This window comes from Sphaerodactylus townsendi, linkage group LG03 (genome assembly GCF_021028975.2).
Source record: "Sphaerodactylus townsendi isolate TG3544 linkage group LG03, MPM_Stown_v2.3, whole genome shotgun sequence".
Lineage (NCBI taxonomy): Eukaryota > Metazoa > Chordata > Lepidosauria > Squamata > Sphaerodactylidae > Sphaerodactylus > Sphaerodactylus townsendi.
The window spans coordinates 7,826,584-7,852,877 of record NC_059427.1 but is presented as its reverse complement, the minus strand read 5'-3'; the positions used below and the strand labels follow the sequence as shown (position 1 = coordinate 7,852,877).

The 26,294-nt window shown below is 77.9% G+C and overlaps 1 protein-coding gene across 4 annotated transcripts; it reads left to right on the top strand.

The window, feature by feature from the left end:
* The first annotated feature begins 449 nt into the window (after window positions 1-449).
* Window positions 450-6,938, top strand: LOC125428744 (zinc finger and SCAN domain-containing protein 31-like). Of its 4 annotated transcripts, none has more exons than XM_048489353.1 (4): window positions 450-581; window positions 2,764-3,510; window positions 4,860-4,983; window positions 5,830-6,938. In XM_048489353.1, exons 2-4 carry the CDS (start codon window positions 2,776-2,778, stop codon window positions 6,480-6,482), a joined length of 1,512 nt encoding a protein of 503 aa, XP_048345310.1. In that variant the 5' UTR covers window positions 450-581; window positions 2,764-2,775; the 3' UTR covers window positions 6,483-6,938. The 4 variants fall into 4 exon arrangements, with proteins under 4 accessions (XP_048345310.1, XP_048345312.1, XP_048345309.1 ...); XM_048489355.1 differs by lacking the exon at window positions 450-581 and adding an exon at window positions 974-994; XM_048489352.1 differs by lacking the exon at window positions 450-581 and adding an exon at window positions 1,368-1,522.
* Window positions 6,939-26,294: the final 19,356 nt, after the last annotated feature.

Below are 26,294 nucleotides of genomic sequence, written 5' to 3'. Positions count from 1 at the left end.
CTCTCCAAGGGTGGGGTTTTTAGACTGTTGGACGCTATCTATAGTTTATTGCTGCATTTTAAATGGGTTTAGTTATTTTAATGTTAGAGCCGTTCTATATTTCTATTAATTTTTTTCTGATCGAGTTCTCTTTGTTATTTTGTTTTATGTTGTTCACCGCCCAGAGCCCTCCGGGGGCGGGCGGTATATACATTTAATTATAAACAAACAAACAAATAAGTAAATGGAGGAAACCACAGGTTTCCACAGCATCTTCTTTATATATGCATTTAGAAAATTGGTAAAGAGCAGCTATATTCCCTGGCCTTTGGCTGAAGAGATGCTTGTCTAGCATCAACTCTCCCCTTTCCCTCTTACACTCAGTTTTCTGTGGCACCGTTTTGGAAATTATTGGGTTAAATTCATAAAAAAAACCCTGTTCCTAGAGGGTCGGAGGAAGTAAGAACGATGAGCAGGGGGCGTGCAAAAAACACAAAACAAGCCCCCAACCCCCCCCCCCCCAAACCAGGGAAAGCTTCCCCCGCCCCCCGTCTTAGGGGAGCCGCTCCGATTTGACCTTCTGTGCTGCAAAAAGAAACGAGGTGGGGTGGGGGGAAAGCAAACGGAGATGAGGCGGGTTTGCAGGCGGGGAGGCGAAACAAGAGGAGACTGGAGGAGTCTGCTAGCTGTGCCCCCTCCCCGCCCGTTAGTCAGGTTACTGGGTCTCCTAGACCAGTGATGACGAACCTTTTCGAGACCCGAGTGCCCAAATTGCAACCCAAAACCCACTTATTTATCGCAAAGTGCCGGACACGGCAATTTAACCTGAATACTGAGGCTTTAGTTTAGAAAAAAATGGTTGGCTCTGAGGCGTGCATTACTCGGAAGTAAGCTTGGTGGTAGTTGGTGGCTTTGCTTGGAAGCAACTGTGCAACTCTTCCAACGGGTGAATCATGACCCTAGGAGGGTTTACTCAGAAGCAAGCCCCATTGCCAGCAACTGAGCTTACTCCCAGGTAAAGGATAGTGCTTTAGTTCTTCACAAGAAAATCAGTGGGGTTTAACAGCGGTTAACAGGGTTACCTACGCTGCTTCCCCAAAACTAGGTCTTAGGTTTAATGCTAATAATCGAACCCAGCGGCCCAGGTCAGCCTAGATGTGGGGGAGAGTGCAATTTCTCCCCCCCCCCCCACATGATGAACTCTGTTTGTGTGTGCCCATAGAGAAGGCTCTGAGTGCCACCTCTGGCACCCGTGCCATAGGTTCGCCACCACTGTCCTAGACCTCCTTGCACGATCCGGGTGCCAACTTCCAGGTCGGGCCTGGGGTTATCTCTAGACTGCAGAGATTGATTTCCCCTGGAGAAAACAGCTCCTTTGCATGGTGAACTCTATGGCATATTATACCTCGCTGATTTCCCTCCCTTCTCCAAACACGTCTACCGCCCTCTGGCTCCAACCCCAAATGTCCAGGTATTTTCCAGGCTGGAGTTGGCAACCTCAGTTTCTTCCAGATCTGAGGAAGGAGGAAAGATCCCTGCAAAGGTATTTTCCTCCTCCTCCATCACCACCACCACCTTTTTCCTCTCTTTTTTGGCAAAGTCTCTTTTTCACAGGTTTTTCCCGAAGGGGTGGGAGGGAAAGAAGTCCTTCCCCTTCCAGTCTTAGAAAATCCCTAACCCACTGAGTTCTCAATTTTAGATAACTTTCTGTATAGGGTGAAAGGTAACCTTCTTCCCACGTGGAGTCACCAGGGCGAAAGCTGACTCCAATGAGCAACTTGTCTTTTGACATTCTTTTTGGTGCCTCGGTCAGGTCACTTTTTATTTCATATACTTTAAAATTTCTGCGAGACCACCTGTCTGTGGAAAGGGCTGCCCGAGGAGGTCAGGAAGGTTCCTATTCTATTGGCTTTCTTCAAACTGCAAAATTGAATTATTCAAGATGGGCTTTTCTATGCAGGCTAGGGTTCTCAGCTGCAGGTTGGGAAATATCTGGAGATTTGGGGCATGGAGCGGGGGGGGGGAGTGTTTGGGGAGAGGAGGGACATAATGGGGTAAAATGCCACAAAAACCACCTTCCAAAGTAGCCATTTTTTTCTGGTGAACTGATCTGTGTCACCTGAAAATCTATTGTATTCACCAGCTACTACCTGGAGGTTGGCAACCCCAACACAGGCAAATAGACTTGCGCTGTGCTAAATGATTCTTAAAGTTACTTAGAAAAAAATATTAAGGGCTGTGGTCTATGCTACTGTATAGCTGGTTGAAACTAGGACCCTACTATGGAATTTTGCGTCGTTTAATGTGCTAAGTTAATACTTACTCTTTGCCTCAGTTCTCTGAGAGTCCTTTGCTTTTGATAGAGAAAAGCAGGGTATAAAAACCAATTCCTTCTTCTACTTCTACCCTATTTTCTGGCTGGTTCTACAACCCTAATTTGCATTGCATTGTTTACTGAATTCCTCTCCATGAATTGTATTGATGCACTCTGTGTAATCTGTCTTGAGTCCAAGTAAGGAAGGTGACATTAAATAATGTAAATAAATGAGTATTTTACTTCATCTGTAACCTTCCTTTCTTCTCAGTTGGAACTCAGAGTTTGTTGAACGATGTCATGTGCAAATTGATTTCATGAATAGTTTTAACAATTGTAATATACTGTGTCAAAGATGGACTGTTTGCTTCTGTCAGTTTTCTTCCTGGTTTACACCTCATTTTCCCCAGGGAAAAACATATGACTCTGCTCTAGAAGATCATAATCTCCTGCTTATTCCTCTTTTGTAGCCAACAGTGAAAATGGAAGGGCGTGATCCAGCAGGCCCCACAACAGGGCCAGGATTCCACAGTGAGGGGAAAAGCTTGCATTCCAACCAAACTGAGCATATCCGAGAATTCTTGCAAAGACTCCCTGTCAGTCAAGTTAAGCAAGAACCAGATGAGGGTCTTCTTCAGCACTGGGAGATCCAGTGGCAGGAATTCCTGAAGACGATAGAGTCTCCTCATTCAGACTGGGGGTTTCTACAGTTGCCAGAAGAGCCGTCCCACTGGGATGATGCCAAGGGTTTTCTGGCCTCTTTTGAGCAAGTGGCCAAAGCCTGCCAGTGGCCTAAGGAAGAGTGGGCTACCCGACTCCTGCCAGCATTGAGTGGAGAAGCCAAGCAGGTCTTTAACAGACTGCCAGCCCCAGACAGACAGGATTATGGGAAAGTGAAGGCAGCCATCTTGAAGGGGGATGTCATACATCGGGAGAAGCTGCGCCAGCATTTCCGAAGTTTCTGTTACCAAAAGGCCGAGGGGCCAAGAGGGACTTATTGCAGGCTTCGGGAGCTTTGCAGTCAATGGCTGAAAGTTGAGAGGCACACCAAGGAGCAGATCCTAGAACTGCTGATTCTGGAGCAGTTCCTGACTGTCCTTCCCCCAGAGGTTCAGAACTGGGTAAAGGAGCTGGGCCCTGAGAGCAGTGCCCAAGCCATAACCTTGACTGAAGAGTTCTTGCAGATGCAGCAAGAGGCCAAGAGGCAGGAAAAACAGGTAAGGTGATTCCACTTTGGTATTTGGCGCTGTGATCTAGGAAGGTGGCTCAGCCTGCCTCAAAGCAGAAAGAAAAGGCTGTTTCATCCTTTCAAATTCAGCTGTTGCCTGCCTCTTGTTGCTTATGGCAGACAGATGACCATGGCAACTAACTTCAGCCATTTCACAAATTGTGGTTGACCAAGGATGGCCCTTAGCCTGCCAGGTCAAGGAGACATGAATGACCTTGACATACCTGTGGTCTGATTCTGTATAAGGCAGCTTCATGTGTTCATGTGGTTTCTTTAATCTAGCTCCTTCCTTTACCCAGGCCAGTTCAATGAAAGATAGGCAGATCCATGTTTTGTTTTGTTTACATCTACAAAGTCTGTCAAAGTTCCTGTTTTTTAAAAAAAAACACTGGCTGTTGTGGATTTTCCAGGCTGTGTGGCTGCGGTCTGGTCATTTTTGCTCCTAATGCTTTGCCTAATGCTAGCCATGGATGCAGGTTAAATGTTGTGCAAAAATGATCAGACCACGACCACACAGCCTGGAACACCCAAAACAGCCAGTTGATTCCAGTTGTGAAAGCCCTCAACAATACATTTCTAAAAAAGCTCTGTCCTGATTTATCCCTCATTCTCTTTATCCATTTTTATCCCAGGCTTCCTCCAAGTAACTTAGGGTGACATATGCCATGGGTTGGAGCACCTTTCCTATTAGGAAAGGCTGAAGGAATTTAAGTGCTCCAACCTCCCACAAATTCCTCCTGAAATACTAGAACTCAAGAGCATCCAAGGAAATTGTTGGGAAACAGGATCAGAAAACAATTCTCCACTCGATGAGGAATTAAATGGTGGAATTCACTTCCAGATGATACAGTAATGGCTAAAGGTGTGGAGGGCTTTGAAAGGGGATTACACAGATTCATGGAGGAAAACTGCTACTAGCTACAGGGGCTAAAGGGAACCTTTACATTCTTGAATACCTGTGTCAGAAGGTGACATTGTGGAAGGCCTTGGCCCTTATCCCCTGTTTATTCGGTCCCCTGTAGTAACTGATTGGTTGCTGTATGCTGAGGCTGCTCTCGTGGCTATAATGTATACTGGTATGTATAACACTTGGAGTTCTGTAATTTGTAGTGCAGATGCTTTTATGGATGCTCTTTGTTAATATTAAATATACATGAGTTAACACACACACATTACTTTTTTACTTACAGTCATAGTATAGTGTTTTGGGCTTGTTTGTCTCTTGATATTTCTTGATCTTCGCTACACTATACTTCTGTTTTTGTTTTTCTGGCAGCTTTATGAGACAGTATGCTGGATGTTCTCTCTTTATATTCTCTGACCTTGCTCATGTTGCAGGTGCTGATGCCATTAGGGGTGGTGGCTATGAGTTTCTCAGAGCCCGAGAAAGCTCCATCAGGCATTGAGGACTGGCCGTGCACTGAGAACAAGGATGAAGATGATGGAAATGCCCATGTGCCAGGTAAGGAAAGGTCTCTTTTATGCCTGTGATCTGGGATGCTCTGAAGCTCCTTCTTGATCTGACCTCAACTGTGGCCCTTCAGGGAGCTCTCCAGGATGCTTGAAACTCACACAGCCTTTGGGATGGATAAGATAGCTTCCAGCTTTTTGTGTGAAAAATCCACTGTTTATTTTAAGGAAATTAAAACACAGTTTGTGAAACAGAACAGTACATGAGGGAAGGGGAGAATCAGCACAAGGAATCAGAAAATCACCCCACCTTGGCTCACATTTTCATTTTAAAAAATATTTCCATTTTTAAAATTCTGGTAAATTGCCTGATGAACTCTTTTTTTACTGAAATTGTGTCTGTGTGTATTTCTATGCCTACTTTAAGCCCCAGTAGCACCCCAAGGCAGTGAACATCAACATTTTCATGTCTAGAAATATTGTAAATAAATATTACTTGTTTACTTACTAGACTCCTTTTTACAAAAAAATTGTTTTATTTGAAACATTTGTTAGCTGCATTTCAACCTTACAGGAACTCCAGATTTACACAAACACAATAAATTACATTAAAACCACAAGTTGAAATTGCATTTTCAAACTTCCAGCTGCCTCCTCAAAATCCAGAGTGAAGAGACTAGGTAGGAGCACCACCCTAGGCAGGTTGTTCCATAATCATGGGGCTACCATTGAAAAGGCCCTGTCTTATGTGCCCACCAGACCAAACGTTCCCACAAAGTTCTAAAGGCAAAGCAGCTGCAAAGCTGTTCTTTTAACACTCCCATTTCCTACCCTGAAGCTCTTTTTTCCTCTAATTCAGTGTCTAAGTCCAGTTTGGCTTTTCTCATTCCTTCTGCAGGCCAAGGGTGGCAGACCATAAATCAGGGAGAGAAATCTGCGCTAGAAAATCCAGAGAGGGCTGGATTATTTGGAACACCTACAGAAAATGCAGATGAAACTGGCCCTCTGTGTAGTGATCAAGAAAGTACCCTCCATGATCAGCCAAGAGTACAGTTTCAGCAAGAAGCACACCCAGGGGAGATCATGGATAGATCTACATCTTATGGAGGGGCATACATGGATCAGGGAGGAGTGACATTCCAGCAGAGGATCCATACCAACAAGAGACACAGTGCCTATGCTGCTTATGGGAAGAGCTTCAGCCACAGCGGGAGTTCCATGAAATACAAGCGCATGCGCAAGAGGGGAAAGCCCCACAAGTGTTTGGTGTGTGGGAAGTGCTTCCTTTACAGCTCTGGCCTCGCCACTCATCAGCGCATCCACACTGGAGAGAAGCCATACAAGTGCTCAGAGTGTGGGAAGACCTTCATCTGCAGCTCGGACCGTAACCGCCATCAAAGGACTCACACAGAAGAGAAACCGTATGAGTGTACTGACTGTGGGAAAAGCTTCCGGCAGCGGTTCAGCCTCAGCAGACATCGCAGAGTCCATACTGGCGAGAAACCCTACATTGCATCCTCTGAACATGGGGAAAGCTCTGTCATGAGCTGACACTTTGTCAATGTTCTCACAGAACTGAATCAATTTGAGTGAATGAGCAAATGGGGGAAAGTATTCAGAATGTTAATAGAGAGGAAAAGGAACAAGATGTTTGTTCGGTCTTGCTTAGAATTTGGGCCAGACTGGATAAAAGCTTTTGTCAACTGAAGATGCTAAAGACAGAATCTGTTCATGCTTGGTCATAAAAATCAGGATAGCCCTTGTAAATTTGGGATGTGTATTTGGGGACAGCCCCAGCAAGCTCAGGCCATGCAGTGCAGGATAATGATATAGCTTTCCACTGTGATGGGAATAAGACCCATAGCTCTTTGAAATGTGTTAAGTTTTCAAGTGTACTGTGGGTGGAGGGTGGATGTCTGCAAAACAATAGGTTTTGGGTTGTGCTAATTTCATCTCTTTAAAAAATAACAATTCCTACTGAAATTACATATTGTTTTCTTTGCTTAACCTCTGAGCAGCAAGTAGTTTTCTTTCAAGAGTTAGTGGTAGGGGATAAACTAGGGAGTATCTACTAGTCTCTGGTGATGGACTCAGGGCCGGCATCAACATATACAGAGGTGGGGGAGCTGCCAGGACCCAAGTCTTCTGGTGGTATTCACTGACGCTGACCACATCACAAGAAAAAGAGTTAGAATTTATACGCCTCTTTTCTCAACTGTCTGAAGTCTCAAAGCAACTTACAAAGTTCTTCCCTTTCGCTCTCCACAACAGGCACCTTGTGAGGTAGGTGGGGCTGGGATAGTTCAGAGAGAACTGTGACTAGCCCAAGGTCACCCAGCAGGTTTCATGTGTAGGAGCAGGGAAACGAGCCCACCAGATTAGAGTCCGCTGCTGTTAACCACTATGCCAACTCACCACCTATCTGTCCCCAAATTCCCAACTGCCCACAGTCATTGAGGAAGTGCATGTGGGGTGACAGAGATGGTTCTCTTGGGTGGGGGGATGGCAGCAGGTACATACACTGACCAGTGCTGTGGGAGAATGATTTTGCAGATGACTGTGTGAGAAGAGGATGGGTTTTTCAAGTGGGGGGTCACACAGGCACATACAAGCATGCAGTTGTGGAGGGTTTCACCCTGGTTTCTCCCTCCCCCAAACCTGGAACTGCACCTGGACTGTGACTAGCCCAAGGTCACCCAGCAGGTTTCATGTGTAGGAGCAGGGAAACGAGCCCACCAGATTAGAGTCCGCGCTGGTTAGATCTTACCCACACCAACACTGCAGCCACTATGCCTATATTATATCCTTTCTCACAGAAAAAAGGAGATTCACAAACATACTAGGATCCTCTGAAGATGCCAGCCACAGATGCAGGTGAAACATCAGGAGAAAATGCTACTAGAACACAGCCAAGCAGCCTGGAAACCATACAACACCCCCATGATTCCGGCTGTGAAAGCTTTCAACAATACTAGGGAGTGTTGTTTCATCCACAGTTCCTTGTCTCTTCTCCTGGTGGAAAAGCCATCAGAGAACATCAGTGAGGCGGTTACCAACAACATCTGTCTTTTCACTCTTCCGTCCATCTCTCATTCCCCTATGTAATTGTTTTCAACAGGCAAAGGAGAAGAAACTTGGGTAGGTAGTCTTCCAAAGGGCCAGAATCAGTTCTTGAGCTGCCAGATGCTGACCTCCTCTCAATCCTGCATATCCAGTTTATACATGTATTTTGTTGGGAAGGTCTTCCAATATTTCAATAAGGTGGACAAATCGAGAGAGGATGGTAAATTCAAACCTAAATCTACTTTCGTGCCTGGTATAGACATATTGGCATTAACACCTATCATGAAACCAAGCCTGGGAGAGCCAAGCTTGTTTCAGTAAAAATCTGGGTCCTTTTCTCCAATAACTCCAACCAGCTGAGATCTCAAAGATTTATTGTAAAAGTTCAAAACAAAGAAAACATGAATGAGGTTTTAGAGATTGCTCAGCTGAATGCATTCTTATGGCTCTCTTGGGACATCATCCAGCCAAGAGGTGATTCTCTTAGCTTAGCCAATGGTAGAGTCGCCTAGGTCTTTGTTTTTAGTCTCCAAGGCCGTTTCCGCATGGCCTCCTTCCGCCCCCACGCCGCCAAGAGTGCGGGCGGCAGAAAGAAAGCCCGCTTCGCGATGCAAGCATGCGAACGGGCTGCTGGAGGTCGGGTAGATACGGCAGGCTGCCCAAGACGGGAGCCGCCTCTTCCCCCGGCCCCGCCCCACTCACGGTGTCCTCGTCGCCGCCTGCTGGGCGTCGCAGCCCCCCCACCCCCCCCCCCCCCCACCCCCCCCCCCCCCCACCCCCCCCCCCCCCCACCCCCCCCCCCCCCCACCCCCCCCCCCCCCCACCCCCCCCCCCCCCCACCCCCCCCCCCCCCCACCCCCCCCCCCCCCCACCCCCCCCCCCCCCCACCCCCCCCCCCCCCCACCCCCCCCCCCCCCCACCCCCCCCCCCCCCCACCCCCCCCCCCCCCCACCCCCCCCCCCCCCCACCCCCCCCCCCCCCCACCCCCCCCCCCCCCCACCCCCCCCCCCCCCCACCCCCCCCCCCCCCCACCCCCCCCCCCCCCCACCCCCCCCCCCCCCCACCCCCCCCCCCCCCCACCCCCCCCCCCCCCCACCCCCCCCCCCCCCCACCCCCCCCCCCCCCCACCCCCCCCCCCCCCCACCCCCCCCCCCCCCCACCCCCCCCCCCCCCCACCCCCCCCCCCCCCCACCCCCCCCCCCCCCCACCCCCCCCCCCCCCCACCCCCCCCCCCCCCCACCCCCCCCCCCCCCCACCCCCCCCCCCCCCCACCCCCCCCCCCCCCCACCCCCCCCCCCCCCCACCCCCCCCCCCCCCCACCCCCCCCCCCCCCCACCCCCCCCCCCCCCCACCCCCCCCCCCCCCCACCCCCCCCCCCCCCCACCCCCCCCCCCCCCCACCCCCCCCCCCCCCCACCCCCCCCCCCCCCCACCCCCCCCCCCCCCCACCCCCCCCCCCCCCCACCCCCCCCCCCCCCCACCCCCCCCCCCCCCCACCCCCCCCCCCCCCCACCCCCCCCCCCCCCCACCCCCCCCCCCCCCCACCCCCCCCCCCCCCCACCCCCCCCCCCCCCCACCCCCCCCCCCCCCCACCCCCCCCCCCCCCCACCCCCCCCCCCCCCCACCCCCCCCCCCCCCCACCCCCCCCCCCCCCCACCCCCCCCCCCCCCCACCCCCCCCCCCCCCCACCCCCCCCCCCCCCCACCCCCCCCCCCCCCCACCCCCCCCCCCCCCCACCCCCCCCCCCCCCCACCCCCCCCCCCCCCCACCCCCCCCCCCCCCCACCCCCCCCCCCCCCCACCCCCCCCCCCCCCCACCCCCCCCCCCCCCCACCCCCCCCCCCCCCCACCCCCCCCCCCCCCCACCCCCCCCCCCCCCCACCCCCCCCCCCCCCCACCCCCCCCCCCCCCCACCCCCCCCCCCCCCCACCCCCCCCCCCCCCCACCCCCCCCCCCCCCCACCCCCCCCCCCCCCCACCCCCCCCCCCCCCCACCCCCCCCCCCCCCCACCCCCCCCCCCCCCCACCCCCCCCCCCCCCCACCCCCCCCCCCCCCCACCCCCCCCCCCCCCCACCCCCCCCCCCCCCCACCCCCCCCCCCCCCCACCCCCCCCCCCCCCCACCCCCCCCCCCCCCCACCCCCCCCCCCCCCCACCCCCCCCCCCCCCCACCCCCCCCCCCCCCCACCCCCCCCCCCCCCCACCCCCCCCCCCCCCCACCCCCCCCCCCCCCCACCCCCCCCCCCCCCCACCCCCCCCCCCCCCCACCCCCCCCCCCCCCCACCCCCCCCCCCCCCCACCCCCCCCCCCCCCCACCCCCCCCCCCCCCCACCCCCCCCCCCCCCCACCCCCCCCCCCCCCCACCCCCCCCCCCCCCCACCCCCCCCCCCCCCCACCCCCCCCCCCCCCCACCCCCCCCCCCCCCCACCCCCCCCCCCCCCCACCCCCCCCCCCCCCCACCCCCCCCCCCCCCCACCCCCCCCCCCCCCCACCCCCCCCCCCCCCCACCCCCCCCCCCCCCCACCCCCCCCCCCCCCCACCCCCCCCCCCCCCCACCCCCCCCCCCCCCCACCCCCCCCCCCCCCCACCCCCCCCCCCCCCCACCCCCCCCCCCCCCCACCCCCCCCCCCCCCCACCCCCCCCCCCCCCCACCCCCCCCCCCCCCCACCCCCCCCCCCCCCCACCCCCCCCCCCCCCCACCCCCCCCCCCCCCCACCCCCCCCCCCCCCCACCCCCCCCCCCCCCCACCCCCCCCCCCCCCCACCCCCCCCCCCCCCCACCCCCCCCCCCCCCCACCCCCCCCCCCCCCCACCCCCCCCCCCCCCCACCCCCCCCCCCCCCCACCCCCCCCCCCCCCCACCCCCCCCCCCCCCCACCCCCCCCCCCCCCCACCCCCCCCCCCCCCCACCCCCCCCCCCCCCCACCCCCCCCCCCCCCCACCCCCCCCCCCCCCCACCCCCCCCCCCCCCCACCCCCCCCCCCCCCCACCCCCCCCCCCCCCCACCCCCCCCCCCCCCCACCCCCCCCCCCCCCCACCCCCCCCCCCCCCCACCCCCCCCCCCCCCCACCCCCCCCCCCCCCCACCCCCCCCCCCCCCCACCCCCCCCCCCCCCCACCCCCCCCCCCCCCCACCCCCCCCCCCCCCCACCCCCCCCCCCCCCCACCCCCCCCCCCCCCCACCCCCCCCCCCCCCCACCCCCCCCCCCCCCCACCCCCCCCCCCCCCCACCCCCCCCCCCCCCCACCCCCCCCCCCCCCCACCCCCCCCCCCCCCCACCCCCCCCCCCCCCCACCCCCCCCCCCCCCCACCCCCCCCCCCCCCCACCCCCCCCCCCCCCCACCCCCCCCCCCCCCCACCCCCCCCCCCCCCCACCCCCCCCCCCCCCCACCCCCCCCCCCCCCCACCCCCCCCCCCCCCCACCCCCCCCCCCCCCCACCCCCCCCCCCCCCCACCCCCCCCCCCCCCCACCCCCCCCCCCCCCCACCCCCCCCCCCCCCCACCCCCCCCCCCCCCCACCCCCCCCCCCCCCCACCCCCCCCCCCCCCCACCCCCCCCCCCCCCCACCCCCCCCCCCCCCCACCCCCCCCCCCCCCCACCCCCCCCCCCCCCCACCCCCCCCCCCCCCCACCCCCCCCCCCCCCCACCCCCCCCCCCCCCCACCCCCCCCCCCCCCCACCCCCCCCCCCCCCCACCCCCCCCCCCCCCCACCCCCCCCCCCCCCCACCCCCCCCCCCCCCCACCCCCCCCCCCCCCCACCCCCCCCCCCCCCCACCCCCCCCCCCCCCCACCCCCCCCCCCCCCCACCCCCCCCCCCCCCCACCCCCCCCCCCCCCCACCCCCCCCCCCCCCCACCCCCCCCCCCCCCCACCCCCCCCCCCCCCCACCCCCCCCCCCCCCCACCCCCCCCCCCCCCCACCCCCCCCCCCCCCCACCCCCCCCCCCCCCCACCCCCCCCCCCCCCCACCCCCCCCCCCCCCCACCCCCCCCCCCCCCCACCCCCCCCCCCCCCCACCCCCCCCCCCCCCCACCCCCCCCCCCCCCCACCCCCCCCCCCCCCCACCCCCCCCCCCCCCCACCCCCCCCCCCCCCCACCCCCCCCCCCCCCCACCCCCCCCCCCCCCCACCCCCCCCCCCCCCCACCCCCCCCCCCCCCCACCCCCCCCCCCCCCCACCCCCCCCCCCCCCCACCCCCCCCCCCCCCCACCCCCCCCCCCCCCCACCCCCCCCCCCCCCCACCCCCCCCCCCCCCCACCCCCCCCCCCCCCCACCCCCCCCCCCCCCCACCCCCCCCCCCCCCCACCCCCCCCCCCCCCCACCCCCCCCCCCCCCCACCCCCCCCCCCCCCCACCCCCCCCCCCCCCCACCCCCCCCCCCCCCCACCCCCCCCCCCCCCCACCCCCCCCCCCCCCCACCCCCCCCCCCCCCCACCCCCCCCCCCCCCCACCCCCCCCCCCCCCCACCCCCCCCCCCCCCCACCCCCCCCCCCCCCCACCCCCCCCCCCCCCCACCCCCCCCCCCCCCCACCCCCCCCCCCCCCCACCCCCCCCCCCCCCCACCCCCCCCCCCCCCCACCCCCCCCCCCCCCCACCCCCCCCCCCCCCCACCCCCCCCCCCCCCCACCCCCCCCCCCCCCCACCCCCCCCCCCCCCCACCCCCCCCCCCCCCCACCCCCCCCCCCCCCCACCCCCCCCCCCCCCCACCCCCCCCCCCCCCCACCCCCCCCCCCCCCCACCCCCCCCCCCCCCCACCCCCCCCCCCCCCCACCCCCCCCCCCCCCCACCCCCCCCCCCCCCCACCCCCCCCCCCCCCCACCCCCCCCCCCCCCCACCCCCCCCCCCCCCCACCCCCCCCCCCCCCCACCCCCCCCCCCCCCCACCCCCCCCCCCCCCCACCCCCCCCCCCCCCCACCCCCCCCCCCCCCCACCCCCCCCCCCCCCCACCCCCCCCCCCCCCCACCCCCCCCCCCCCCCACCCCCCCCCCCCCCCACCCCCCCCCCCCCCCACCCCCCCCCCCCCCCACCCCCCCCCCCCCCCACCCCCCCCCCCCCCCACCCCCCCCCCCCCCCACCCCCCCCCCCCCCCACCCCCCCCCCCCCCCACCCCCCCCCCCCCCCACCCCCCCCCCCCCCCACCCCCCCCCCCCCCCACCCCCCCCCCCCCCCACCCCCCCCCCCCCCCACCCCCCCCCCCCCCCACCCCCCCCCCCCCCCACCCCCCCCCCCCCCCACCCCCCCCCCCCCCCACCCCCCCCCCCCCCCACCCCCCCCCCCCCCCACCCCCCCCCCCCCCCACCCCCCCCCCCCCCCACCCCCCCCCCCCCCCACCCCCCCCCCCCCCCACCCCCCCCCCCCCCCACCCCCCCCCCCCCCCACCCCCCCCCCCCCCCACCCCCCCCCCCCCCCACCCCCCCCCCCCCCCACCCCCCCCCCCCCCCACCCCCCCCCCCCCCCACCCCCCCCCCCCCCCACCCCCCCCCCCCCCCACCCCCCCCCCCCCCCACCCCCCCCCCCCCCCACCCCCCCCCCCCCCCACCCCCCCCCCCCCCCACCCCCCCCCCCCCCCACCCCCCCCCCCCCCCACCCCCCCCCCCCCCCACCCCCCCCCCCCCCCACCCCCCCCCCCCCCCACCCCCCCCCCCCCCCACCCCCCCCCCCCCCCACCCCCCCCCCCCCCCACCCCCCCCCCCCCCCACCCCCCCCCCCCCCCACCCCCCCCCCCCCCCACCCCCCCCCCCCCCCACCCCCCCCCCCCCCCACCCCCCCCCCCCCCCACCCCCCCCCCCCCCCACCCCCCCCCCCCCCCACCCCCCCCCCCCCCCACCCCCCCCCCCCCCCACCCCCCCCCCCCCCCACCCCCCCCCCCCCCCACCCCCCCCCCCCCCCACCCCCCCCCCCCCCCACCCCCCCCCCCCCCCACCCCCCCCCCCCCCCACCCCCCCCCCCCCCCACCCCCCCCCCCCCCCACCCCCCCCCCCCCCCACCCCCCCCCCCCCCCACCCCCCCCCCCCCCCACCCCCCCCCCCCCCCACCCCCCCCCCCCCCCACCCCCCCCCCCCCCCACCCCCCCCCCCCCCCACCCCCCCCCCCCCCCACCCCCCCCCCCCCCCACCCCCCCCCCCCCCCACCCCCCCCCCCCCCCACCCCCCCCCCCCCCCACCCCCCCCCCCCCCCACCCCCCCCCCCCCCCACCCCCCCCCCCCCCCACCCCCCCCCCCCCCCACCCCCCCCCCCCCCCACCCCCCCCCCCCCCCACCCCCCCCCCCCCCCACCCCCCCCCCCCCCCACCCCCCCCCCCCCCCACCCCCCCCCCCCCCCACCCCCCCCCCCCCCCACCCCCCCCCCCCCCCACCCCCCCCCCCCCCCACCCCCCCCCCCCCCCACCCCCCCCCCCCCCCACCCCCCCCCCCCCCCACCCCCCCCCCCCCCCACCCCCCCCCCCCCCCACCCCCCCCCCCCCCCACCCCCCCCCCCCCCCACCCCCCCCCCCCCCCACCCCCCCCCCCCCCCACCCCCCCCCCCCCCCACCCCCCCCCCCCCCCACCCCCCCCCCCCCCCACCCCCCCCCCCCCCCACCCCCCCCCCCCCCCACCCCCCCCCCCCCCCACCCCCCCCCCCCCCCACCCCCCCCCCCCCCCACCCCCCCCCCCCCCCACCCCCCCCCCCCCCCACCCCCCCCCCCCCCCACCCCCCCCCCCCCCCACCCCCCCCCCCCCCCACCCCCCCCCCCCCCCACCCCCCCCCCCCCCCACCCCCCCCCCCCCCCACCCCCCCCCCCCCCCACCCCCCCCCCCCCCCACCCCCCCCCCCCCCCACCCCCCCCCCCCCCCACCCCCCCCCCCCCCCACCCCCCCCCCCCCCCACCCCCCCCCCCCCCCACCCCCCCCCCCCCCCACCCCCCCCCCCCCCCACCCCCCCCCCCCCCCACCCCCCCCCCCCCCCACCCCCCCCCCCCCCCACCCCCCCCCCCCCCCACCCCCCCCCCCCCCCACCCCCCCCCCCCCCCACCCCCCCCCCCCCCCACCCCCCCCCCCCCCCACCCCCCCCCCCCCCCACCCCCCCCCCCCCCCACCCCCCCCCCCCCCCACCCCCCCCCCCCCCCACCCCCCCCCCCCCCCACCCCCCCCCCCCCCCACCCCCCCCCCCCCCCACCCCCCCCCCCCCCCACCCCCCCCCCCCCCCACCCCCCCCCCCCCCCACCCCCCCCCCCCCCCACCCCCCCCCCCCCCCACCCCCCCCCCCCCCCACCCCCCCCCCCCCCCACCCCCCCCCCCCCCCACCCCCCCCCCCCCCCACCCCCCCCCCCCCCCACCCCCCCCCCCCCCCACCCCCCCCCCCCCCCACCCCCCCCCCCCCCCACCCCCCCCCCCCCCCACCCCCCCCCCCCCCCACCCCCCCCCCCCCCCACCCCCCCCCCCCCCCACCCCCCCCCCCCCCCACCCCCCCCCCCCCCCACCCCCCCCCCCCCCCACCCCCCCCCCCCCCCACCCCCCCCCCCCCCCACCCCCCCCCCCCCCCACCCCCCCCCCCCCCCACCCCCCCCCCCCCCCACCCCCCCCCCCCCCCACCCCCCCCCCCCCCCACCCCCCCCCCCCCCCACCCCCCCCCCCCCCCACCCCCCCCCCCCCCCACCCCCCCCCCCCCCCACCCCCCCCCCCCCCCACCCCCCCCCCCCCCCACCCCCCCCCCCCCCCACCCCCCCCCCCCCCCACCCCCCCCCCCCCCCACCCCCCCCCCCCCCCACCCCCCCCCCCCCCCACCCCCCCCCCCCCCCACCCCCCCCCCCCCCCACCCCCCCCCCCCCCCACCCCCCCCCCCCCCCACCCCCCCCCCCCCCCACCCCCCCCCCCCCCCACCCCCCCCCCCCCCCACCCCCCCCCCCCCCCACCCCCCCCCCCCCCCACCCCCCCCCCCCCCCACCCCCCCCCCCCCCCACCCCCCCCCCCCCCCACCCCCCCCCCCCCCCACCCCCCCCCCCCCCCACCCCCCCCCCCCCCCACCCCCCCCCCCCCCCACCCCCCCCCCCCCCCACCCCCCCCCCCCCCCACCCCCCCCCCCCCCCACCCCCCCCCCCCCCCACCCCCCCCCCCCCCCACCCCCCCCCCCCCCCACCCCCCCCCCCCCCCACCCCCCCCCCCCCCCACCCCCCCCCCCCCCCACCCCCCCCCCCCCCCACCCCCCCCCCCCCCCACCCCCCCCCCCCCCCACCCCCCCCCCCCCCCACCCCCCCCCCCCCCCACCCCCCCCCCCCCCCACCCCCCCCCCCCCCCACCCCCCCCCCCCCCCACCCCCCCCCCCCCCCACCCCCCCCCCCCCCCACCCCCCCCCCCCCCCACCCCCCCCCCCCCCCACCCCCCCCCCCCCCCACCCCCCCCCCCCCCCACCCCCCCCCCCCCCCACCCCCCCCCCCCCCCACCCCCCCCCCCCCCCACCCCCCCCCCCCCCCACCCCCCCCCCCCCCCACCCCCCCCCCCCCCCACCCCCCCCCCCCCCCACCCCCCCCCCCCCCCACCCCCCCCCCCCCCCACCCCCCCCCCCCCCCACCCCCCCCCCCCCCCACCCCCCCCCCCCCCCACCCCCCCCCCCCCCCACCCCCCCCCCCCCCCACCCCCCCCCCCCCCCACCCCCCCCCCCCCCCACCCCCCCCCCCCCCCACCCCCCCCCCCCCCCACCCCCCCCCCCCCCCACCCCCCCCCCCCCCCACCCCCCCCCCCCCCCACCCCCCCCCCCCCCCACCCCCCCCCCCCCCCACCCCCCCCCCCCCCCACCCCCCCCCCCCCCCACCCCCCCCCCCCCCCACCCCCCCCCCCCCCCACCCCCCCCCCCCCCCACCCCCCCCCCCCCCCACCCCCCCCCCCCCCCACCCCCCCCCCCCCCCACCCCCCCCCCCCCCCACCCCCCCCCCCCCCCACCCCCCCCCCCCCCCACCCCCCCCCCCCCCCACCCCCCCCCCCCCCCACCCCCCCCCCCCCCCACCCCCCCCCCCCCCCACCCCCCCCCCCCCCCACCCCCCCCCCCCCCCACCCCCCCCCCCCCCCACCCCCCCCCCCCCCCACCCCCCCCCCCCCCCACCCCCCCCCCCCCCCACCCCCCCCCCCCCCCACCCCCCCCCCCCCCCACCCCCCCCCCCCCCCACCCCCCCCCCCCCCCACCCCCCCCCCCCCCCACCCCCCCCCCCCCCCACCCCCCCCCCCCCCCACCCCCCCCCCCCCCCACCCCCCCCCCCCCCCACCCCCCCCCCCCCCCACCCCCCCCCCCCCCCACCCCCCCCCCCCCCCACCCCCCCCCCCCCCCACCCCCCCCCCCCCCCACCCCCCCCCCCCCCCACCCCCCCCCCCCCCCACCCCCCCCCCCCCCCACCCCCCCCCCCCCCCACCCCCCCCCCCCCCCACCCCCCCCCCCCCCCACCCCCCCCCCCCCCCACCCCCCCCCCCCCCCACCCCCCCCCCCCCCCACCCCCCCCCCCCCCCACCCCCCCCCCCCCCCACCCCCCCCCCCCCCCACCCCCCCCCCCCCCCACCCCCCCCCCCCCCCACCCCCCCCCCCCCCCACCCCCCCCCCCCCCCACCCCCCCCCCCCCCCACCCCCCCCCCCCCCCACCCCCCCCCCCCCCCACCCCCCCCCCCCCCCACCCCCCCCCCCCCCCACCCCCCCCCCCCCCCACCCCCCCCCCCCCCCACCCCCCCCCCCCCCCACCCCCCCCCCCCCCCACCCCCCCCCCCCCCCACCCCCCCCCCCCCCCACCCCCCCCCCCCCCCACCCCCCCCCCCCCCCACCCCCCCCCCCCCCCACCCCCCCCCCCCCCCACCCCCCCCCCCCCCCACCCCCCCCCCCCCCCACCCCCCCCCCCCCCCACCCCCCCCCCCCCCCACCCCCCCCCCCCCCCACCCCCCCCCCCCCCCACCCCCCCCCCCCCCCACCCCCCCCCCCCCCCACCCCCCCCCCCCCCCACCCCCCCCCCCCCCCACCCCCCCCCCCCCCCACCCCCCCCCCCCCCCACCCCCCCCCCCCCCCACCCCCCCCCCCCCCCACCCCCCCCCCCCCCCACCCCCCCCCCCCCCCACCCCCCCCCCCCCCCACCCCCCCCCCCCCCCACCCCCCCCCCCCCCCACCCCCCCCCCCCCCCACCCCCCCCCCCCCCCACCCCCCCCCCCCCCCACCCCCCCCCCCCCCCACCCCCCCCCCCCCCCACCCCCCCCCCCCCCCACCCCCCCCCCCCCCCACCCCCCCCCCCCCCCACCCCCCCCCCCCCCCACCCCCCCCCCCCCCCACCCCCCCCCCCCCCCACCCCCCCCCCCCCCCACCCCCCCCCCCCCCCACCCCCCCCCCCCCCCACCCCCCCCCCCCCCCACCCCCCCCCCCCCCCACCCCCCCCCCCCCCCACCCCCCCCCCCCCCCACCCCCCCCCCCCCCCACCCCCCCCCCCCCCCACCCCCCCCCCCCCCCACCCCCCCCCCCCCCCACCCCCCCCCCCCCCCACCCCCCCCCCCCCCCACCCCCCCCCCCCCCCACCCCCCCCCCCCCCCACCCCCCCCCCCCCCCACCCCCCCCCCCCCCCACCCCCCCCCCCCCCCACCCCCCCCCCCCCCCACCCCCCCCCCCCCCCACCCCCCCCCCCCCCCACCCCCCCCCCCCCCCACCCCCCCCCCCCCCCACCCCCCCCCCCCCCCACCCCCCCCCCCCCCCACCCCCCCCCCCCCCCACCCCCCCCCCCCCCCACCCCCCCCCCCCCCCACCCCCCCCCCCCCCCACCCCCCCCCCCCCCCACCCCCCCCCCCCCCCACCCCCCCCCCCCCCCACCCCCCCCCCCCCCCACCCCCCCCCCCCCCCACCCCCCCCCCCCCCCACCCCCCCCCCCCCCCACCCCCCCCCCCCCCCACCCCCCCCCCCCCCCACCCCCCCCCCCCCCCACCCCCCCCCCCCCCCACCCCCCCCCCCCCCCACCCCCCCCCCCCCCCACCCCCCCCCCCCCCCACCCCCCCCCCCCCCCACCCCCCCCCCCCCCCACCCCCCCCCCCCCCCACCCCCCCCCCCCCCCACCCCCCCCCCCCCCCACCCCCCCCCCCCCCCACCCCCCCCCCCCCCCACCCCCCCCCCCCCCCACCCCCCCCCCCCCCCACCCCCCCCCCCCCCCACCCCCCCCCCCCCCCACCCCCCCCCCCCCCCACCCCCCCCCCCCCCCACCCCCCCCCCCCCCCACCCCCCCCCCCCCCCACCCCCCCCCCCCCCCACCCCCCCCCCCCCCCACCCCCCCCCCCCCCCACCCCCCCCCCCCCCCACCCCCCCCCCCCCCCACCCCCCCCCCCCCCCACCCCCCCCCCCCCCCACCCCCCCCCCCCCCCACCCCCCCCCCCCCCCACCCCCCCCCCCCCCCACCCCCCCCCCCCCCCACCCCCCCCCCCCCCCACCCCCCCCCCCCCCCACCCCCCCCCCCCCCCACCCCCCCCCCCCCCCACCCCCCCCCCCCCCCACCCCCCCCCCCCCCCACCCCCCCCCCCCCCCACCCCCCCCCCCCCCCACCCCCCCCCCCCCCCACCCCCCCCCCCCCCCACCCCCCCCCCCCCCCACCCCCCCCCCCCCCCACCCCCCCCCCCCCCCACCCCCCCCCCCCCCCACCCCCCCCCCCCCCCACCCCCCCCCCCCCCCACCCCCCCCCCCCCCCACCCCCCCCCCCCCCCACCCCCCCCCCCCCCCACCCCCCCCCCCCCCCACCCCCCCCCCCCCCCACCCCCCCCCCCCCCCACCCCCCCCCCCCCCCACCCCCCCCCCCCCCCACCCCCCCCCCCCCCCACCCCCCCCCCCCCCCACCCCCCCCCCCCCCCACCCCCCCCCCCCCCCACCCCCCCCCCCCCCCACCCCCCCCCCCCCCCACCCCCCCCCCCCCCCACCCCCCCCCCCCCCCACCCCCCCCCCCCCCCACCCCCCCCCCCCCCCACCCCCCCCCCCCCCCACCCCCCCCCCCCCCCACCCCCCCCCCCCCCCACCCCCCCCCCCCCCCACCCCCCCCCCCCCCCACCCCCCCCCCCCCCCACCCCCCCCCCCCCCCACCCCCCCCCCCCCCCACCCCCCCCCCCCCCCACCCCCCCCCCCCCCCACCCCCCCCCCCCCCCACCCCCCCCCCCCCCCACCCCCCCCCCCCCCCACCCCCCCCCCCCCCCACCCCCCCCCCCCCCCACCCCCCCCCCCCCCCACCCCCCCCCCCCCCCACCCCCCCCCCCCCCCACCCCCCCCCCCCCCCACCCCCCCCCCCCCCCACCCCCCCCCCCCCCCACCCCCCCCCCCCCCCACCCCCCCCCCCCCCCACCCCCCCCCCCCCCCACCCCCCCCCCCCCCCACCCCCCCCCCCCCCCACCCCCCCCCCCCCCCACCCCCCCCCCCCCCCACCCCCCCCCCCCCCCACCCCCCCCCCCCCCCACCCCCCCCCCCCCCCACCCCCCCCCCCCCCCACCCCCCCCCCCCCCCACCCCCCCCCCCCCCCACCCCCCCCCCCCCCCACCCCCCCCCCCCCCCACCCCCCCCCCCCCCCACCCCCCCCCCCCCCCACCCCCCCCCCCCCCCACCCCCCCCCCCCCCCACCCCCCCCCCCCCCCACCCCCCCCCCCCCCCACCCCCCCCCCCCCCCACCCCCCCCCCCCCCCACCCCCCCCCCCCCCCACCCCCCCCCCCCCCCACCCCCCCCCCCCCCCACCCCCCCCCCCCCCCACCCCCCCCCCCCCCCACCCCCCCCCCCCCCCACCCCCCCCCCCCCCCACCCCCCCCCCCCCCCACCCCCCCCCCCCCCCACCCCCCCCCCCCCCCACCCCCCCCCCCCCCCACCCCCCCCCCCCCCCACCCCCCCCCCCCCCCACCCCCCCCCCCCCCCACCCCCCCCCCCCCCCACCCCCCCCCCCCCCCACCCCCCCCCCCCCCCACCCCCCCCCCCCCCCACCCCCCCCCCCCCCCACCCCCCCCCCCCCCCACCCCCCCCCCCCCCCACCCCCCCCCCCCCCCACCCCCCCCCCCCCCCACCCCCCCCCCCCCCCACCCCCCCCCCCCCCCACCCCCCCCCCCCCCCACCCCCCCCCCCCCCCACCCCCCCCCCCCCCCACCCCCCCCCCCCCCCACCCCCCCCCCCCCCCACCCCCCCCCCCCCCCACCCCCCCCCCCCCCCACCCCCCCCCCCCCCCACCCCCCCCCCCCCCCACCCCCCCCCCCCCCCACCCCCCCCCCCCCCCACCCCCCCCCCCCCCCACCCCCCCCCCCCCCCACCCCCCCCCCCCCCCACCCCCCCCCCCCCCCACCCCCCCCCCCCCCCACCCCCCCCCCCCCCCACCCCCCCCCCCCCCCACCCCCCCCCCCCCCCACCCCCCCCCCCCCCCACCCCCCCCCCCCCCCACCCCCCCCCCCCCCCACCCCCCCCCCCCCCCACCCCCCCCCCCCCCCACCCCCCCCCCCCCCCACCCCCCCCCCCCCCCACCCCCCCCCCCCCCCACCCCCCCCCCCCCCCACCCCCCCCCCCCCCCACCCCCCCCCCCCCCCACCCCCCCCCCCCCCCACCCCCCCCCCCCCCCACCCCCCCCCCCCCCCACCCCCCCCCCCCCCCACCCCCCCCCCCCCCCACCCCCCCCCCCCCCCACCCCCCCCCCCCCCCACCCCCCCCCCCCCCCACCCCCCCCCCCCCCCACCCCCCCCCCCCCCCACCCCCCCCCCCCCCCACCCCCCCCCCCCCCCACCCCCCCCCCCCCCCACCCCCCCCCCCCCCCACCCCCCCCCCCCCCCACCCCCCCCCCCCCCCACCCCCCCCCCCCCCCACCCCCCCCCCCCCCCACCCCCCCCCCCCCCCACCCCCCCCCCCCCCCACCCCCCCCCCCCCCCACCCCCCCCCCCCCCCACCCCCCCCCCCCCCCACCCCCCCCCCCCCCCACCCCCCCCCCCCCCCACCCCCCCCCCCCCCCACCCCCCCCCCCCCCCACCCCCCCCCCCCCCCACCCCCCCCCCCCCCCACCCCCCCCCCCCCCCACCCCCCCCCCCCCCCACCCCCCCCCCCCCCCACCCCCCCCCCCCCCCACCCCCCCCCCCCCCCACCCCCCCCCCCCCCCACCCCCCCCCCCCCCCACCCCCCCCCCCCCCCACCCCCCCCCCCCCCCACCCCCCCCCCCCCCCACCCCCCCCCCCCCCCACCCCCCCCCCCCCCCACCCCCCCCCCCCCCCACCCCCCCCCCCCCCCACCCCCCCCCCCCCCCACCCCCCCCCCCCCCCACCCCCCCCCCCCCCCACCCCCCCCCCCCCCCACCCCCCCCCCCCCCCACCCCCCCCCCCCCCCACCCCCCCCCCCCCCCACCCCCCCCCCCCCCCACCCCCCCCCCCCCCCACCCCCCCCCCCCCCCACCCCCCCCCCCCCCCACCCCCCCCCCCCCCCACCCCCCCCCCCCCCCACCCCCCCCCCCCCCCACCCCCCCCCCCCCCCACCCCCCCCCCCCCCCACCCCCCCCCCCCCCCACCCCCCCCCCCCCCCACCCCCCCCCCCCCCCACCCCCCCCCCCCCCCACCCCCCCCCCCCCCCACCCCCCCCCCCCCCCACCCCCCCCCCCCCCCACCCCCCCCCCCCCCCACCCCCCCCCCCCCCCACCCCCCCCCCCCCCCACCCCCCCCCCCCCCCACCCCCCCCCCCCCCCACCCCCCCCCCCCCCCACCCCCCCCCCCCCCCACCCCCCCCCCCCCCCACCCCCCCCCCCCCCCACCCCCCCCCCCCCCCACCCCCCCCCCCCCCCACCCCCCCCCCCCCCCACCCCCCCCCCCCCCCACCCCCCCCCCCCCCCACCCCCCCCCCCCCCCACCCCCCCCCCCCCCCACCCCCCCCCCCCCCCACCCCCCCCCCCCCCCACCCCCCCCCCCCCCCACCCCCCCCCCCCCCCACCCCCCCCCCCCCCCACCCCCCCCCCCCCCCACCCCCCCCCCCCCCCACCCCCCCCCCCCCCCACCCCCCCCCCCCCCCACCCCCCCCCCCCCCCACCCCCCCCCCCCCCCACCCCCCCCCCCCCCCACCCCCCCCCCCCCCCACCCCCCCCCCCCCCCACCCCCCCCCCCCCCCACCCCCCCCCCCCCCCACCCCCCCCCCCCCCCACCCCCCCCCCCCCCCACCCCCCCCCCCCCCCACCCCCCCCCCCCCCCACCCCCCCCCCCCCCCACCCCCCCCCCCCCCCACCCCCCCCCCCCCCCACCCCCCCCCCCCCCCACCCCCCCCCCCCCCCACCCCCCCCCCCCCCCACCCCCCCCCCCCCCCACCCCCCCCCCCCCCCACCCCCCCCCCCCCCCACCCCCCCCCCCCCCCACCCCCCCCCCCCCCCACCCCCCCCCCCCCCCACCCCCCCCCCCCCCCACCCCCCCCCCCCCCCACCCCCCCCCCCCCCCACCCCCCCCCCCCCCCACCCCCCCCCCCCCCCACCCCCCCCCCCCCCCACCCCCCCCCCCCCCCACCCCCCCCCCCCCCCACCCCCCCCCCCCCCCACCCCCCCCCCCCCCCACCCCCCCCCCCCCCCACCCCCCCCCCCCCCCACCCCCCCCCCCCCCCACCCCCCCCCCCCCCCACCCCCCCCCCCCCCCACCCCCCCCCCCCCCCACCCCCCCCCCCCCCCACCCCCCCCCCCCCCCACCCCCCCCCCCCCCCACCCCCCCCCCCCCCCACCCCCCCCCCCCCCCACCCCCCCCCCCCCCCACCCCCCCCCCCCCCCACCCCCCCCCCCCCCCACCCCCCCCCCCCCCCACCCCCCCCCCCCCCCACCCCCCCCCCCCCCCACCCCCCCCCCCCCCCACCCCCCCCCCCCCCCACCCCCCCCCCCCCCCACCCCCCCCCCCCCCCACCCCCCCCCCCCCCCACCCCCCCCCCCCCCCACCCCCCCCCCCCCCCACCCCCCCCCCCCCCCACCCCCCCCCCCCCCCACCCCCCCCCCCCCCCACCCCCCCCCCCCCCCACCCCCCCCCCCCCCCACCCCCCCCCCCCCCCACCCCCCCCCCCCCCCACCCCCCCCCCCCCCCACCCCCCCCCCCCCCCACCCCCCCCCCCCCCCACCCCCCCCCCCCCCCACCCCCCCCCCCCCCCACCCCCCCCCCCCCCCACCCCCCCCCCCCCCCACCCCCCCCCCCCCCCACCCCCCCCCCCCCCCACCCCCCCCCCCCCCCACCCCCCCCCCCCCCCACCCCCCCCCCCCCCCACCCCCCCCCCCCCCCACCCCCCCCCCCCCCCACCCCCCCCCCCCCCCACCCCCCCCCCCCCCCACCCCCCCCCCCCCCCACCCCCCCCCCCCCCCACCCCCCCCCCCCCCCACCCCCCCCCCCCCCCACCCCCCCCCCCCCCCACCCCCCCCCCCCCCCACCCCCCCCCCCCCCCACCCCCCCCCCCCCCCACCCCCCCCCCCCCCCACCCCCCCCCCCCCCCACCCCCCCCCCCCCCCACCCCCCCCCCCCCCCACCCCCCCCCCCCCCCACCCCCCCCCCCCCCCACCCCCCCCCCCCCCCACCCCCCCCCCCCCCCACCCCCCCCCCCCCCCACCCCCCCCCCCCCCCACCCCCCCCCCCCCCCACCCCCCCCCCCCCCCACCCCCCCCCCCCCCCACCCCCCCCCCCCCCCACCCCCCCCCCCCCCCACCCCCCCCCCCCCCCACCCCCCCCCCCCCCCACCCCCCCCCCCCCCCACCCCCCCCCCCCCCCACCCCCCCCCCCCCCCACCCCCCCCCCCCCCCACCCCCCCCCCCCCCCACCCCCCCCCCCCCCCACCCCCCCCCCCCCCCACCCCCCCCCCCCCCCACCCCCCCCCCCCCCCACCCCCCCCCCCCCCCACCCCCCCCCCCCCCCACCCCCCCCCCCCCCCACCCCCCCCCCCCCCCACCCCCCCCCCCCCCCACCCCCCCCCCCCCCCACCCCCCCCCCCCCCCACCCCCCCCCCCCCCCACCCCCCCCCCCCCCCACCCCCCCCCCCCCCCACCCCCCCCCCCCCCCACCCCCCCCCCCCCCCACCCCCCCCCCCCCCCACCCCCCCCCCCCCCCACCCCCCCCCCCCCCCACCCCCCCCCCCCCCCACCCCCCCCCCCCCCCACCCCCCCCCCCCCCCACCCCCCCCCCCCCCCACCCCCCCCCCCCCCCACCCCCCCCCCCCCCCACCCCCCCCCCCCCCCACCCCCCCCCCCCCCCACCCCCCCCCCCCCCCACCCCCCCCCCCCCCCACCCCCCCCCCCCCCCACCCCCCCCCCCCCCCACCCCCCCCCCCCCCCACCCCCCCCCCCCCCCACCCCCCCCCCCCCCCACCCCCCCCCCCCCCCACCCCCCCCCCCCCCCACCCCCCCCCCCCCCCACCCCCCCCCCCCCCCACCCCCCCCCCCCCCCACCCCCCCCCCCCCCCACCCCCCCCCCCCCCCACCCCCCCCCCCCCCCACCCCCCCCCCCCCCCACCCCCCCCCCCCCCCACCCCCCCCCCCCCCCACCCCCCCCCCCCCCCACCCCCCCCCCCCCCCACCCCCCCCCCCCCCCACCCCCCCCCCCCCCCACCCCCCCCCCCCCCCACCCCCCCCCCCCCCCACCCCCCCCCCCCCCCACCCCCCCCCCCCCCCACCCCCCCCCCCCCCCACCCCCCCCCCCCCCCACCCCCCCCCCCCCCCACCCCCCCCCCCCCCCACCCCCCCCCCCCCCCACCCCCCCCCCCCCCCACCCCCCCCCCCCCCCACCCCCCCCCCCCCCCACCCCCCCCCCCCCCCACCCCCCCCCCCCCCCACCCCCCCCCCCCCCCACCCCCCCCCCCCCCCACCCCCCCCCCCCCCCACCCCCCCCCCCCCCCACCCCCCCCCCCCCCCACCCCCCCCCCCCCCCACCCCCCCCCCCCCCCACCCCCCCCCCCCCCCACCCCCCCCCCCCCCCACCCCCCCCCCCCCCCACCCCCCCCCCCCCCCACCCCCCCCCCCCCCCACCCCCCCCCCCCCCCACCCCCCCCCCCCCCCACCCCCCCCCCCCCCCACCCCCCCCCCCCCCCACCCCCCCCCCCCCCCACCCCCCCCCCCCCCCACCCCCCCCCCCCCCCACCCCCCCCCCCCCCCACCCCCCCCCCCCCCCACCCCCCCCCCCCCCCACCCCCCCCCCCCCCCACCCCCCCCCCCCCCCACCCCCCCCCCCCCCCACCCCCCCCCCCCCCCACCCCCCCCCCCCCCCACCCCCCCCCCCCCCCACCCCCCCCCCCCCCCACCCCCCCCCCCCCCCACCCCCCCCCCCCCCCACCCCCCCCCCCCCCCACCCCCCCCCCCCCCCACCCCCCCCCCCCCCCACCCCCCCCCCCCCCCACCCCC